The sequence below is a fragment of the Hippopotamus amphibius genome, chromosome 9 (genome assembly GCF_030028045.1).
Source record: "Hippopotamus amphibius kiboko isolate mHipAmp2 chromosome 9, mHipAmp2.hap2, whole genome shotgun sequence".
NCBI lineage: Eukaryota > Metazoa > Chordata > Mammalia > Artiodactyla > Hippopotamidae > Hippopotamus > Hippopotamus amphibius.
The window spans coordinates 45,361,922-45,378,352 of record NC_080194.1 but is presented as its reverse complement, the minus strand read 5'-3'; the positions used below and the strand labels follow the sequence as shown (position 1 = coordinate 45,378,352).

The window sequence follows — 16,431 nt, the reverse complement described above, 5'->3', positions numbered from 1 at the left end:
GGGAGTCATCACCATGATATTATTTTAGTCACACATCTCAGGTCTATCCCTTAGGGCAAAAAACAGCACTACATAAGGAACTTCTACCCATTTTCCTTGTCTCCTACAAAACAGATCAAGTTGAAGGATTGTATTATAAATTAAGTGTCCCTCCCTGGGGCCATCATTCACCATCTCCCAAAGGGTATTGTGGCCAGGCAGTATTACAAAAGAAAATCAGGTGCTTTTTTTTTTTTAGACTCTGTGGATCAAACTTGTCCTAGTTTTTCAGGATGCAATCCAAAGGGGTGGGACTGGAACTTTGTAAAGTTCCCACCTGTAAGACAAAAAGGTGGCGTCCAGCGCCAACGTTCCTCCAGGAGGCATTCCTCCTAATCCCAGATGAGAGTGGAGGCAGACTTTTACCTAAAGCTTGCTTCTCCCTCCAGTCAGAGTTATTCTGCCCACTTTTTACCAACGCAGGTGCCCCTCATCCCTACTCGTTCTACCGACAAGTAAGGGCGGAGATGAGCTGGAGGCAGATCTAGCATCATCCCAAATTTGCTGCCAGTTCTTCATCAATAAAACCTTTATAGTATTCCCTCTCCACTTAACATGCCATCCTGGATGTAACAGGGTAGTTCACTGATAGGCTTCCAATGCTAATTGCTGAAGGGAGAGCACCTAAACTGTCCTCCTGGGGCATAACAGCAGAGGTGGGAAATCTCTGTGAAAGAGATATACCTTAATGGGTCAATTTTGAATTCCATAATGCTGTATCCTGGGGGTTTTGTACCAAGTAAGGTAATAACAAAAGAAATGGTGTAGGGATAGCCACTTAGGGCTGGGATATCCCAAAAGGAATTCTTCTGGATCCTCAAAGACATTTATTCATATGCAGCAAAAAGAACAAAAGGAGTATTGCAGCAGTTTCCTCAACAAGAGTTTAAGCACATATGGAGGCCCGCTGCAGGATGCTGAAATTAAAGGAAGGATCCCACTGCATTTCCAATCTGCCCAAATGAAGGGGCTCCCATTCAGGGTTATGAGAAAGTCCATACAAGTCATAAGGGTCTCCAACCACAGAATCTCAAGACATAGCCATTGAAGCGAACAATCTCTCCTAAGTATAACTCGGCTACTAGTTGCTAATAGCGTGATCTCTAGCTGCAGAGTGGTGCCTGGGGCTAGGGTGCCTCCCAACTCTTTAACACGCCTCTCCTGGCAGTGTACCAACAGACAACGTAAATGGAATCTTATGTCTATGGGGATGAGGCCGAGTACCCCAAGAGTGTTGTCTTGATATGGGAATCAGCAGAAAATGGCAATAACAGCAGGGAGAGCAGGTGCCCTGAGCCTTGCATAGCCTGAGTGTTAGGTTAGTCCCATAATTTCCCCAGGTCACAGAAAAGTGTTCAAAGAGGCCAGAAAAGAAAGAGGCAGATGGGGAGGAAGAAAGGGGACTCAAACACTTTATCCATATCCAGCTGCTCTCCTCTCAGGGACGTGGAGTGCTTCTTAGCATTGGCAGGTCAGTATAAGCCCCTGACAGGTTCCCTTGGGCTGCCCTTAGCCGTATGAAGACACTCACAGAACAGCGGAGCGGAACTCCACACTCACTCCATCCTCAATTTGACATCTCACTCTCTCAATCACTCATACTATAGTGAACAGGTTAGTAGAGACAGGAAAGGGCTGAAATCAGAAAAGCCTGAGCGACCTTACTCTGTCATCAATCCCAGACGAGCCCTCAAAATGTTGCCGTAGCATCCATGTAGGTAATGGATTCGTGATCTCTGAAGGAAAAGAATTTCTTCTCAGGACCAATAACAAGCCATTGCTCAGGTTAGAGTAGCAAAGTCACAGTTTATTAGGTAGAGAATACAAACAGCTTCTGGCACAGACACTAGAAGAGGGTGGAGAGATCCGAGAAGGGGTCTTATGTGAGTAGGTTTTATAGCATCAACCTTTGTTTACAGTTTACCGTTTTCTTAGGAATTTACAATCATTGATAATTATCAGAATAAAGACTTTCGTTACTCAATGGTCTGTGATGTCCCAGGTAACCAGCAGCCTAGTTGTTAATCAAGATCACAAGGGAGAGTCATAAGAATCAGTCTTGGACTTCCTAGGTGGTGCAGTGGTTAAGAATCTGCCTGCCAATGCAGGGGGGACATGGGTTCAAGCCCTGCTCTGGGAAGATTCCACATGCCACAGAGCAACTAAGCCTGTGCACCACAACTATTGAGCCTGTGCTCTAGAGCCTGTGAGCCACAACTATTGAGCCCATATGCCACAACTATTGAAGCTCACGCACCTAGGGCCCGTGCTCCACAACAAGAGGAGCCACTACAATGAGGAGCCTGTGCACCATAATGAAAGTAACCCCTACTCACCGCAACTAGAGAAAGCCCGTGTGCAGCAACGAAGACCTAACGCAGCCAATAAATAAATAAATTTATTTAAAAAAAAAAAAAGAATCAGTCTTAAAGAATAAGTGAGGTTAAGTCACGTTTTTCCAGTTCTTCTATCCCTCCCCCGGCCAAGTCAGCCCCTGGAACTCTCAGCATATACCCAGAGAAAACCATAATTCAAAAAGACATATGCACCCCAATGTTCACTGCAGCACTATTTACAACAGCCAGGTCATGGAAGCAATCTAAATGTCCATTGAGAAACAAAGAAGATGTGGTACGTATATAGAATGGAATATTAATCAGCCAAAAAAGGGATGAAACTGGATCACTTGTAGAGACCTAGATGGTCTCTAGACCTAGATGGATGGACCTAGAGACTGTCATACAGAGAGAAGTCAGAATGAGAAAAACAAATATCATATATTAATGCATATATGTGGAATCTACAGAATGGTACCAATGAACTGGTTTGCAAGGCAAAAATAGAGACAAAGATGTAGAGAACAAACATATGGTCACCAAGGGGGGAAAGCAGGAGTAGCACAGGGAACTCTACTTCACTGTATAGCAGAAACTAACACAACACTGTAAAACTACTATACCCCAATAATTTTTTTAAAAAAAGTTTAAGTTAGGGACTTTCTTGGCAGTCTAGTGGTTAAGACACTGCACTTCCACTACAGGGGGCACAGGTTTGATCCCTGGTCTGGGAACTAAGATCCCACATGACATGCAGCATGGCCAAAAAATAGAAAAAAAAAAATTTTTAAGTTAAAGGTTAACTTAGAGGAATAAGCAAAATAGTAACGACTTGGTTTCTTATACTGTATACACAAAAAGATTCTGTTACCTCCCTTTTTAGTCTACTATAAAATCTCACAGTATCTACAATCAAGAAATTTCTTCCAGTGGTCTTATTTGGACACTCAAAGAGAGACACATCAGATACTCAACAGGATAACAGAGTAAAACTACAAACTGACAACAGGTAAAACAAATTATGAGATACTATCTGAAAGTACACAAAAGACACAAGACTGAGTATATAAAGAACTACTATCAGTAAGACAAAGACAACCCCAGAACAAAAATCAACAAAAAACACAAAGAAGCAGCTCATACCATAAGAAATCTAAATGACAAAAAAAAAGAGAAAATAATCTCTCCTAATAATCAGAGGAACACATACTCATTCATGAAATACCATTTCTCACACATTATTTAACATGACAAAATTCTAAAGTTTGACAATACAGACACTAAGTATGGTTAAGAAACATACATTGTTGGGGCACAATAAATTGATACAATCTCTTTGCAAGTATTTGTAAAAAAAAATAGGTGCATACCTTATAACTTAGCAATTCCACTTCTAAATATGCACTATGGAGAAGTTTAACACTGTGTGTAATAGTTTGTAAGAGGGAAAAACAACAAAATATCCAACAGGAATGGATATTTACAGAATGGCAGAGCTAGATTATGAAAAACTATACAGTGATTAAAAGGAATGAAATGGAAATAAAATATATCAACATGAATCAATCTCTAAAACATGCTCAGTCAGACCTTCTAGTCAAGAGGTTTACTAAAGTGCAATTCATGTGGCCATGTTTGACCCTGCTCAGGACAAACAGAAAAAATATACAAAATTTAAAACATACTTAAGTGCAAAACATGATAAACTCATCTCTGTGGACCAGAAACAGAACAGAAATGCACAACAGTAAGTAGTACTGAAGCCACATGACTACTGGGCTCTGTGGGCAAGCAGAAAATGTCAGTCCTTAGTTCAACTTCTAAAAAATAATAAATACTAAAGGTGCTCCAGCTGGTATAGGGTAATGGAAACAGTCCCACCACAGGAGGCCAAACACTGGGTTGGGGAGATGTCCCACTTATGAAAGAAGGCTGAATAACTGGTATGCATCTCTATATGCTATAGGCTGGTTTTATAGATATGTGCTATAGATCTGTAGCTGGAGGACTGTAAGAAACCTAGATTCTGCTCATGAAGAGCACACACAAATATGATTACTCTCAAAACAATGCAGCAGAAGTAGGTTTAAACTGCCCAGGATTCTGGCCAGTTTCCTACAATACCCCCAGCCTGAGCCAAGTGCCCACTCCAGCCCCACTTGCTCTGTGGCACAGTTCCACATTGGGGCAAGGGCTGCTGCACCCAAGGAGAGTATACAGTTGTGAGAAATGAACACTGCTCGGACCTGGAACTGCATCTGAATAGAGTGAGGGCAGCCACTACAAGTGCTTGGAGAGGCAATGTGTCAGGAGCAGTCCATAACACTAACTGGGCTGGAACCACCACAACCCACTCCCCAACCCAAGCCAGTGCCCATTTCAGCCCCTCTTGCTATGCTATGCAATTCCAAATGGGCAAAGGCTGTAGGGCAGAGGGGAGTATGTGGTTTTGAGGGACAGAGCTAATCTGACCCAGATGGCATCTGACTGGGATGGGGGCAGTTGCTGCAGCTGATTATGGAAGCAGCTCATTGAGTGAGGTCTAGAACTCGGACAGGGGTCCAGATCACCACAGCCCACACCTGACCTGTGCCAAGCACCCACTCCAGCCCCTCTTGCTCCAGTACTGTTCCTCTCTGGGGCAAAGTTCTGGTGTTAGGAACGAAAAGAGTACACATTTAAAAGGAATGGAGCCAGCGCACTCCCAAACCACAGGGCTTCTGCTCCAGGATCTTGGGGCCCTACCCCACCTCCAATAAGGTGGTGTTGGTGACTGAGCAGAGAAGAACTCCAGGCTCACACCTGGCTCTGACTCTTCCCTCCATCGTCCAGTCTCACCTCCTACAAAGGTGATAGCTGCCAGTACACCCTAGGGAAAGATGTGACTCATGGTCATGTCAGATCCAGTTCTCCCATCAAAGCCACTGGGCACATGGAGACTGCACAGAAATGCTCCCACACAAGGACACTCCTTCAAGATCAGAGCAGGTACATGTTTCACCTAATTTCACAGACACAGAGAAAAGTTAAGCAAAATGAGAAGACAGAGGACTTTTTTTCAACTGAAAGAACAAGAGAAAAACCTTGAAAAAAAAACAACAAACAGCAAGAAACAATTTAATATACAAACAGATCAAAGCATCAGTAATAAGAATACTAACTAAATTAGAGGAAAGAATAGATGAACAGAGTGAGAATTTTAAAAGAAACTAAAAAAAAAATTCAGTTAGTGAGAACACTAACTGAAATCCAAAACACATTAGAAAGAACTAACAGCAGACTAAGTGATACAGAAGAAGATGGAATAAAAATTAACTTAATCCGAACAGAAAAAGAAAAACAAATTAAAAAAAAAAAAATGAGAACAGTTTAAGGGACCTCTAGGACAACATCCAGCATACCAACATTCACACTATAGGGGTCCTAGAAGGAGAAGAGAGAGAGGCGGGTCGAAAATGTGTTTGATGAAATTATGGCTGATAACTGCCAGAACCTGAAGAAGGAAACAGAAATCCAGCTATAGGAAGCACAGAGGGTACTAACCCAACCCTAAAAAAATGTTAATGGGTTTTCTCTAACTGCAAAAGGAAAAGCTACAACAAGTAAGAATCTATAGGAAAGGGAAAATCCCACTAGTAAAGGCAAATAATATAGTAAAGGCTATGGCTCAGTCATTTTAATAGGCTATTACTAAGATTAAGACAAAAAAATTGTGAAATCAACTATAACTATAAAAACAGTTAAGGGAAAACAGGAATATGTAAAATATGACATCGAAAACACAAAATGTGGTGAAGAGGATTAGAAAAATGTAGATCATTTAGAATCTGTGTGAACTTAAACAACTACCAGTTTAAAACACATAAACATTGTTATAGGTCAACATATATGAACCATATGGTAACCACAAGTCAAAAACCTATAATACACACAAAAATCTAAAGAAAAAGTCATACCACTAAAGAAAATCATCAAACCACAAGGAAAGGAACTAAAAGAAGAACAAAGAAAAACTGAAAGAAACAACCAGAAAACAGGTAACTAAATGGGAATAAGGACACACATATCAATAATCACTTTAAATGTTAATGGACTAAATGTTCCAGTCAAAAGACATAGAGCAGCTGATTGGATTAAAAGAAAAAACAAGACCCATCTAAGTGCTTCTTACAAGATTCACTTCAGACTTAAACACACACACACATACATACACAAACTGAAAATGAGGGAATAGAAAAAAATAAGTCATGCAAATGGAAATGACTAGAAAACAGGGGTAGGAGTACTCATTTCAGACAAATTTAAAACAAAGTCAATAAAAAAAAGACAAAGGACATTATTAATGATAAGGATTTCAATGCAAAGAAGAGGATGTAACACTCACTAACATGTATGCACCTAATATAGGAGCATCTAAATATATATATAGCAAATATTAACAGATATAAAAGGAGAAGTTGACAATAACAAATAATAGCAGGGGATTTTAATACCCTGCTTACATCAATGAACAGATCATCAAGACAGAAAGACAATAAGAAAACAGCGTCTTAAATGATACGTTAGACTGGTTGGACTTAATTGATATCTACAGGACATTCCATCCAAAAACAGTAGAATACACATTCTTTTCAAGCACATATAGAACATTTTCCAGGATAGATCACATAGCAGGCCAAAAAACAAGTCTCAACTAATTTAAGACAACAGAAATTATATCAACCATTTTTTCCAACCACAAGGCATGAAAACAGAATCAATTACAGGAAGAAAAAGGAAAAAACACAAAATGTGGAGACTCAACAATATGCTACTAAAAAAAACCAATGGGTCAATGAAAAAATCAGAGAAAATCAAACAAAACCTTGAGACAAATGAAAATAAAAAACACAACTTTCCAAGATCTATGGTACACAGCAAAACTAGTTCTAAAGGGAAGTTTATAGCTATACAAGGCCTACTTCAAGAAACAAGAAAAATCTCATAAACAACCTAACCTACCATCTAATGGAATTAGAAAGAGAACAAACAAAACCAAAGAGAAGAAAACAATTAAGATCAGAGAGGAAATAAATAAAACACAAAAAAAAAAAATAGAAGAGACCAATGAAACCGAGTCGATTTTTCAAAAGGATAAACAAAATTGGTAAGCCTTTAGGCAGATTCATCAAGAAAAAAGAGAGAAGACCCAAATAAACAAAATAAAAATGAAAGAGGAAATATAACAACTGCTATCACGGAGATATAAAAATATCATAATAGAATACTATGAACAGTTAATATGCCAACAAATTGGACAACCTAGAAGAAATCAACAAACTTCTAGAAACATAAAACCTTGTTACAAGACTGAATCAGAAAGAAAGAGACCATATGAACAGAAACATCACTAGTAGTAAAACTGAATTTGTAATTTTAAAAACTCCCAGCAAAAAGAAGTTCAAGAACAAATCCCTTCCTGGGAGAATTCTACCAAACATATATAGAAGAGCTCATACCTATACCTTCTCAAACTAATCCAAAAAAATGAAGAGGGGAGGACATTCCCAAATTCATTCTATGAGGCCATCATTAATTACCCTGATACTAACATAAGACAAAGACACTACCAAAAAAAAGAAAAATTACAGGGCAATATCTCTGATGAATGAAGATGTAAATATCCTCAACAAAATATTAGTAATTCAAATTCAACAATACATAAAAAGGATCATACACAATGATCAAGTGGGATTTATTCCAGGGATGTGGGGATGGTTGAATATTTGCAGGCCAATCAATGTGATACACCACACTAACAAGAGGAAGGATAAGAATCACATGATCATCTCAATAAACACAGAAAAAGCATTTTACAAAATTTAATGTCCTTTGATGATAAAAAATTCTCATCAAAGTTGGTTTAACGGGAAAATATCTCAACATAATAAAGGCCATTTATAACAAATCCACAGCTAACATCATACTTGATGAATAGCTGAAAGCTTTTCCTCTAAAATCAGGAATAAGACAATGTTGCCCACTCTTTCCACTTTCATTCAACATTATTGGAAGACCTAGCCACATAAATCAGACAAGGAAAAGAAATAAAAGGCATCAAAATTGGAAAGGAAGAAGTAAAGCTGTCACTATTTGCCCATGACATGATACTATATATAGAAAACCTAAAGTCTTCACCACAAAACAATTAGAACTAAGAAATGAATTTAGTAAAGTTCAGAATACAAGATTAACATACGGAAATCTGTTGTTTTTCTATATACTAATGATGAACTACCAGAAAGAGAATTCAAGAAAAAAATCCCATTTACAATCACAACAAAAAAGAATAAAATACCTCAGAATAAACTTAACCAAGGAAGTAAAGGACCTTTACTCTGAAAACTCTAAGACAAAGATGAAGGAAATTAAAGATAATACAAAGAAATGGAAAGAGATACCATGTTCATGAATTGTTAAAATACTATCATAATGTTCACACTACCTGAAACAATCCATCTCAAAATACCCCAGACATTTTTCAAAGATTTAGAATAAATAATCCTAAAATTTATATGGAACCACAAAAGACCAGAAACAGCCATGGCAATCTTGAGAAAAAAGAACAAAACTAGAGGTATCATGCTCCCTCACTTCAGACATCACTACAAAGCTACTGTAATCCAAACAGTATGGTACTGGCACCAAAACAGACACATAGATCAATGGAACAGAATAGGCAGCTAAGAAATGAACCCATGCAACTGAGGTCAATTAATCCACCATAAAGGAGGCAACAATATACAATGGAGAAAAAAAGACAGTCCCTTCAATAAGTGTTGCTAGGAAAATGGAGAGCTACATGTAAAAATATGAAATTAGAACATTCTTTAACACCATATACAAGAAAATAAACTCAAAATGCATTAAAGACCTAAATGTAAGAACAGAAACCAGAAATCTCAAAGAAAACGTAGGCAAAACACTCTTTACAATAAATTGCAGCAGTATTTCTTTGGATCACCTCAGGTAAAGGAAAAAAAATTAAAAATAAATAAATGGGATCTAATTAAACTTAAAAGCTTTGATACAGCAAAGGAAACCATCAACAAAAGGAAAGACAACCTACTAAATGGGAGAAAATACTTGCAAATGATATTTCTGATAAGAGGTTAATAGCCAAAATATATAAACAGCTCATACAACTCAGTATCAAAAAAACAAACAACCCAATTTAAAAAATGGCCAGAAACCTGAATAGACATTTTTCCAAAGAAAACATACAGACAGCCAACAGGCACATGAAAAGATGCTCAACGTCACTAATGATCAGGGAAATGCAAATCAAAATCACAATGAGATATCACCTCACACCTGTCAGAATGGCCATCATCAAAAAGACCACAAATAACATGTTGGTGATGTGGAGAAAAGGGAATCCTAGTACATTATTGGTAGGAATGTAAATTGGTACAGCCACTATGGAAAACAATAAGAACATTCCTCAAAAAACTAAAAATAGAACTACCATATGATCTAGAAATTCCACTCCTGAGTAAACATTCAAAGAAAATGAAAAGACTAATTCAGAAAGATATATGCATCCCAATATTCACAGCAGAAGTATTCACAACAGCCAAGATAAGGAAACATAAGTATCCATTGATAGATGAATGGATAAACAAGTTGTGATACACACACACACACACACACACACACTGAAATATTACTCAACCATAAAAAAAGAATGAAATTCTGCCATTTGCAACAAAATGGATGGGCCTACAGGGTATTATGCTTAGTGAAATAAGCCAGACAGAGAAAGACAAATACTGTAGTTATTACTTATATGTGGAATAAAATGAATGAATATAACAAAACAGAAAGAGACTCACAGATATACAGAACAAACTAGTGGCACCAATGAGGAAAGGTAAGGTCGAGGGGCTCAACAGAGGTAGCGGATTAAGATATACAAACTACTATGTATAAAATAACCTACAAGGATATATTGTACAGCATGGGGAATTATAGCCACTATTTTATAATAACTTTAAATGAAGTACAATCTATAAAAATATTGAATCACTATGTTGTACATCTGAAACTAATATTGTATATCAAACATACTTCAAGTAAAAAAATTACTTAACTCTGTATGACAGACTCTAGGTCCATCCACCTCACTACAAATAATTCAAATTTCATCCCTTTTTTATGGCTGAGTAACATTCCATTGTATATATGTGCCACATCTTCTTTATCCATTCATCTGTTGATGGGCATTTAGGTTGCTTCCATGTTCTGGCTATTGTAAACAGTGCTGCAATGAACACTGTGGTACATGTATATTTTGGGATTATGGTTTTCTCAGAAATTAAAAACACAATAACACTTTTAAAGATTGATTATAGGACTTCCTAGGTGGTGCAGTGGTAAAGAATCCGCCTGCCAATGCAGGGGACACGGGTTCGAGCCCTGCCCTGGGAAGATTCCACATGCCATGGAGCAACTAAGCCCATGTGCCACAACTATAAAAAAAAAAAAAAGATTGATTATAAAAATAAAAATGCTAATCATCATCTGAAGAAAATATGTGGATGTTTGAAAACTGGCTTGTCTCACTCATTAGTCTAGATGATTTACTTCTGTACACAATAATCTGAGTTCTTACCTAAGCAAAAATCAAAAATTACTACAGGTTATCATACATCAGGACTAAATCCGGGGATTTAGAGAGCAGCAAAATAAATTTATGGGTAAAAGAATAATATTCTACAACTTCAAATATACAAAAAATAAAGAAATACCAATAGTCTCCTAAAAAGTTTATAATCTCATAAGGGAAACAGGATAAAATTATTAAATTATAGTGCTTTATAGAAAACTACAAGCACCATACAGTAAAGGAACAAATAAAGTGCTATGGAAACATAAAGGAAGAAGAATTTTATTTCGATCAACAGAAACAGTAGGAATTTCAACATACATATATACCAAATTAGGTGCTGAAGGATAAACAGGATGAAGTCATACAGAGATAGAGGGCATGGACTTAGAAATATCCAGATGAACAAAAATTCAGAGACAGGAATTTGAAGAGAAATATAACAGATTATAATTAAACTATTTTGGTTCAGGTGCAAAATCACCCAAAGGAAAGAGACCAATCTAATGTGTTTGGACTCTATTTGTAGGTAGCATTTTGTGGTCTTTAAAAGAGAGTAATAAATATAGCACCTTTCTTTTCAATCTAGACGCTGAGCAAGTTAAGAAACAAAAAAAAAAAGCATAGGAAGTAAAAGACTAAAATTACCTTTATTGCTAATGAAAGCTAAATTGGAATTTTTCTTTCAGTGAACATCAAGTGCATCTGTTAACTGAACCCCACAATGAGGCACTTTCCCAGGTGTAAATGCACTGAAGCAACCCCCACTTCATCTCATTCCCCACACAATCTCTGCAGACAGTCTGTCTGTTCCATAAGCATGAAAGGCAGGGCTAAGCCAAGTATGCCCAGTTCATTCTTTGTAAACTTTCTAATAGAAAATGTACTTCATATCCTCAAGGACAGAATGAGAAAGGAGGGTGGTATGAAACATCACTAGTGGAGCTTCATCCACAGAAAAGGAAATATTAGAAATGGCAAAGACACATTCTCCTTAACCTGAATCACTGATGATTTCCATGACAAAAGCTGTACTTTGAAAAAGTTAATCTGACATCAGTTACTGCCCAGGAAAGAATAAATTAGGACCTGAACCATGATAATATTTAACCTTAAATGGTTCTTAGTTCCAGGGGCTGTCCTGAGTTCACTACACATATCAACTCAGTTCCAGTAGAGATGACATAAACGAGGCAGAGAGGTGAAGACATACAACTAACAAATGGCATTCAAACTACAAGCAGGATTGGAAAAGATGGTACAGATGCAAAAGACAAAAACTACATAAGCAAATGAGCAGATCAGCAGATGCTGACTTACTTGAATCAGAGAAGTTTATATAAGAATTTGTAAGAAAAGATTATATAATTAGGAAGCCTGTATTCAATGCTAGAAAGTTGGTAAGATAAGCATGACAAAGTACTACAGTTTCTTAGGAAAGGAAAGATGGTTTTCTGTAACAATATTTCTAAGAAAAACTAATCACTATTTCAATCTATCAAAGATACTGAAGAGTCTACTATGTTCTATTGTCTGATATGGAGAACAGGCCTGAATATGTGCAAAACCTAAGATCATAAGCCAGGGAGACCCTAACATACCAGACCATTCATGCCCACAAACAGCAGACATGATTTCAGAACCAAGCATGTAATGACAATGGGTAAAATCAACTTCCTGACTTCATACACCTCCTCTTTCTTGCTCTACTGCCCACTGGTTAGCCCCCTTTGGTACTTTCCCTTTGAGTCCCAACTTCTTCAGGTCTAACTCAGAGACAAAACAGAACTTAGTAAAGATGTTCAAAAAACCCCTGGCCCCAAAGTTCCAAATGGGCAGCTACTTAATTATAAAGCCAATACAATTTACCACACCAACATTTTCAGAATTAAAACCAAACTGAGGGAAAAACAAAAACAAAAAACATTGATCATAGGACTTCATGATCACTCTTTCATATTTTTCATTTATTTGTGCCTCTATGCTGCATTCAAGGTAAAATTCTTAAAGACCACCTTCTTGTTCACTAATTCTGTCTTCACCTGTATTCAGTTTGTTGTTTCACCATTTTATGAGTTTCTGATTTCAACTCTATTATTTTTCATTTCTAATACTGGCTCTTTTTCAAATCTGCCTTCTTATTAATCTTTTATCCCTTATTCGTATTTTCTATACCTACTGTTACTATATAAAGCTATGAAATATTCCAAAAGATAAAGGTTTTATGAGTCTGATTCCGTCATTTATGGTTTCAGATGACTCTCATTCGTGGACTATCATTACATTTTCATGTATTTTATGATTTTAGATTATGACCTTAAATGCCTTAGAACTTATTTCTGGGAGACCTGTGAAGCTTAAATTGACAGTATCAAACTCTAGAAAGGACTGGTATTTACTTCTGCCAATCACTTCAAGGCACTACCAACCCAAGAATATTTTAAAGTAAATTCTCACCTTGAAGATTTCCAGACCACATATGTAACACAGTTCAAGTCCTTATAAATCCAAGCTGTAAACCAAATTCTATACTCAACCATATATGCCCTAGATTTATAAATATAATATACATTTAAACTCATTTCCTACAAAAAACCTTATTTTAAAAGAACATGTATCACATTTCATAGTTGTTCCCAATGATTTTATTAAATACCACAAAAAATGATATCTTAGTAAAACTGCATTTATATAAATGTGTATCAGTTCAAGGCAAATTAGAAAATTAAAATATTTGAAATATTCTCTTACCTGTTCAAGTGTTTGGGTTTTCTCTTGCTCTGTTTTCCTTACAGTTTCCTTTTCAGCTTTGAGTGATAATGATGACACAGTCTTAATAGACATAAAATCAACAGTCATCCATTCATCCCTCTGTTAAGAAAAAAAAGTCACTTCAATCTAAATTGATTAGAACTGTGGGATGAACTGGGAGATTAGGATTGCCATATATACATTACTAATCTGAAAAAAATATCAAATTGTACACTTTAAATATATGCAGTTTATTGTATGTCAACTGCATCTCAATAAAAGTTCTTAAAGAAATATAAAGTTAGATGTAGGTTTTTCATAAAGCCCTTAAAAAAATAAAATAAACTGATTAGAACAACACTAAACACTTAGTAATAAATTAGAGACTCTGGAAGACCTCAAACCTAAATTAAATCCCACATGGCTGTATAACTTGAAACAAGTTTCTTAGTCTCTCTAAGGCTTCTTCTCTCCCCTGTAAAAAATGTTTTAAAATACCTACCTTTCAGGAATGTTTTAAGGACTAAACAAGAAAATGACGTAAGGAATCTAGCCCAATGCCTGATACACAACAGGCAATCAAACATTAGTTCTTTTCACCTTTCTTTCTTCACTGTTGCTAGCAGTGTAAAAATAGCACTCTTCCTCAGGCATATGAAAAATAACTCAAAATTTGTGAACTATAAGCATTGCTAAGAAGATTATGGAATGAAGTGAAGGTAAAGAAAAACTGTGACTGAACTCTACTAACTGTAGAAAGGTCAGATAGACATAACAATACAAGGCTTCAAGTTCATAAGAAGAAAAGTGCCACTTCCCTATCAACAACCAGAGGTAGGAAACCCTTTGAGGGACTAAAATAGGGATAAATGCTAACTTCCTCACAAGAGAAGAAGGCGAGTCCAAAGGCTCAGCAGACAGCATTACTGCTAAAATTACTCGTAAAAATATACTGTTTACAAAGTCTGATTTTTCTACTGAAGAAATTACAATCATCTTTCATTTTAACATTCATCTACTCTTGTAAGTTCACACTTCTTTGTCTAAAATCAGGTGGCTTACCTGAATAACTTGGTTGTCTTCTTTCTCTGACTTTTCATCTTTCACCTTCCAGGCCTTTTCCTTGCCAGAAGTCTGGACAGCCTCAACCCACTCATCTTCAGAGCTCTAAGAATATTTAGCATGTAAGTAAAATTCTCAAATTTACATACTTTCATATAAAAACTCTGTGTGTTTGCACTCTTCCTCCTTTTCTCAACTCTTAAATATCAACCTTATTTGGGTTTCCAGTCTTTGCCCACTATACTTATTAATCTCTAAACATTTCCCTTGGGACACTAAATCTACTCTCATAGCTTAAACTGCCACAATCATATCGATATCTTTCTAATTTATCTACCTAAAGTTTCAGTGATTTAAACAACTGCCTACAATATTTAAATGCCATACTGAACTCAATAAGAACAAAAAGTAAACCCAGCATCTACTTTCATAACACTTGTTCCTCCTTCTATATATTTGAATTGAGCTACCTGGCATCACCAACTTACCCGAGTCAGAAATCTCAGGATCATCTTACCCCTCCCATCTAAACCTACTATTGTCATTTCCAAAAGATTTCTCAACTATAGTGAACACCAAATGATTATCATGGAAGTTCACCTTCATCCCTGGCCACAGCTGATTGTTTCAGAGGTAGGCACCTGAACCAATTAATTTCAATCCCAGTCACTCTCCAAGAATTTGAAATCAAGGCTAAATGGTTTACTCTATAACTAAAGAGAACTGGAAAGGCATTGGCAGAGATCATTTCTGTCATGAAGCATAGAATTCAGCAAAGATTTATCTATATCAAGAAAAACAAAAATAGAATTCAGAGGGGAAAAAAAGGAAGATGGCAAGAACTCATAAAAAGCATTCATGACTCTAATTCCAGCTATTTCTAAAATCCAGCTGCATTCCTACATGTCCTATCAGATTTTTGTGCTTTAATAATAAATCCCCCCCTTTTGGTGGGGGGAGGTTAAACTAACTTAAGTTTGGTTTCTGTTACCTGCAACCAAGAGTCCCAACTAATATATACCCCTTCCTCCCCATCCTTAAAGCAGCAGCCTTAGATCAGATCTGCTTATCTCTCACCTAGACAACTGGAAAAACCAAATTAGTCTCCAGAACCCCAGTCTTTCCTGCTCCCTTTCATTCTTTAACCACCACCCTAAATACATTTAGAGTAATAAAAAGGGCACATCTGACCACAGTACTCCTCTTCTTTGACTCCCTGTCATAAAGACTTGTTACTCCTCTTCTTTCTTACCAATAGAACCCAATATCATTTGGAGATATAATGTGCCTCCCTTGCTGGAGAGTAAAGCCTTAATCAAGTCCCCAACAAGGTGGAAATGAAAGTATTGTGCAGGACTTCCTGGAAGTTACAAAAAAGATGGAATCCCCTTTCCTGTTATCTAGACTAAGAGGCACTTTTTAAAGACAATGGAGGGCTTCCTAGGTGGCGCAATGGTTAAGAATCTGCCTGCCAATGCAGGGGACACGGGTTCGATCCCTGCTCCAGGAAGATCCCACATGCCATGGAGCAACTAAGCCTGTGAGCCACAACTATTGAGCCCATGTGCCACAACTACTGAAGCCCATGCGCCTAGA

At 37.0% G+C, this 16,431-nt stretch overlaps 1 protein-coding gene across 1 annotated transcript in view; it reads right to left on the bottom strand.

Annotated features, from left to right (window-relative positions):
- CWF19L2 (CWF19 like cell cycle control factor 2) overlaps positions 1-16,431 on the bottom strand; it is a 146,564-nt gene that overhangs the window by 113,952 nt on the left and 16,181 nt on the right. The window contains exons 4-5 of the mRNA XM_057748615.1: positions 14,836-14,940; positions 13,774-13,893 (exon numbers count right to left, since the gene is read on the bottom strand). Coding sequence (XP_057604598.1) covers positions 13,774-13,893; positions 14,836-14,940 — 225 coding nt within the window. The remainder of the gene's footprint in view (positions 1-13,773; positions 13,894-14,835; positions 14,941-16,431) is intronic.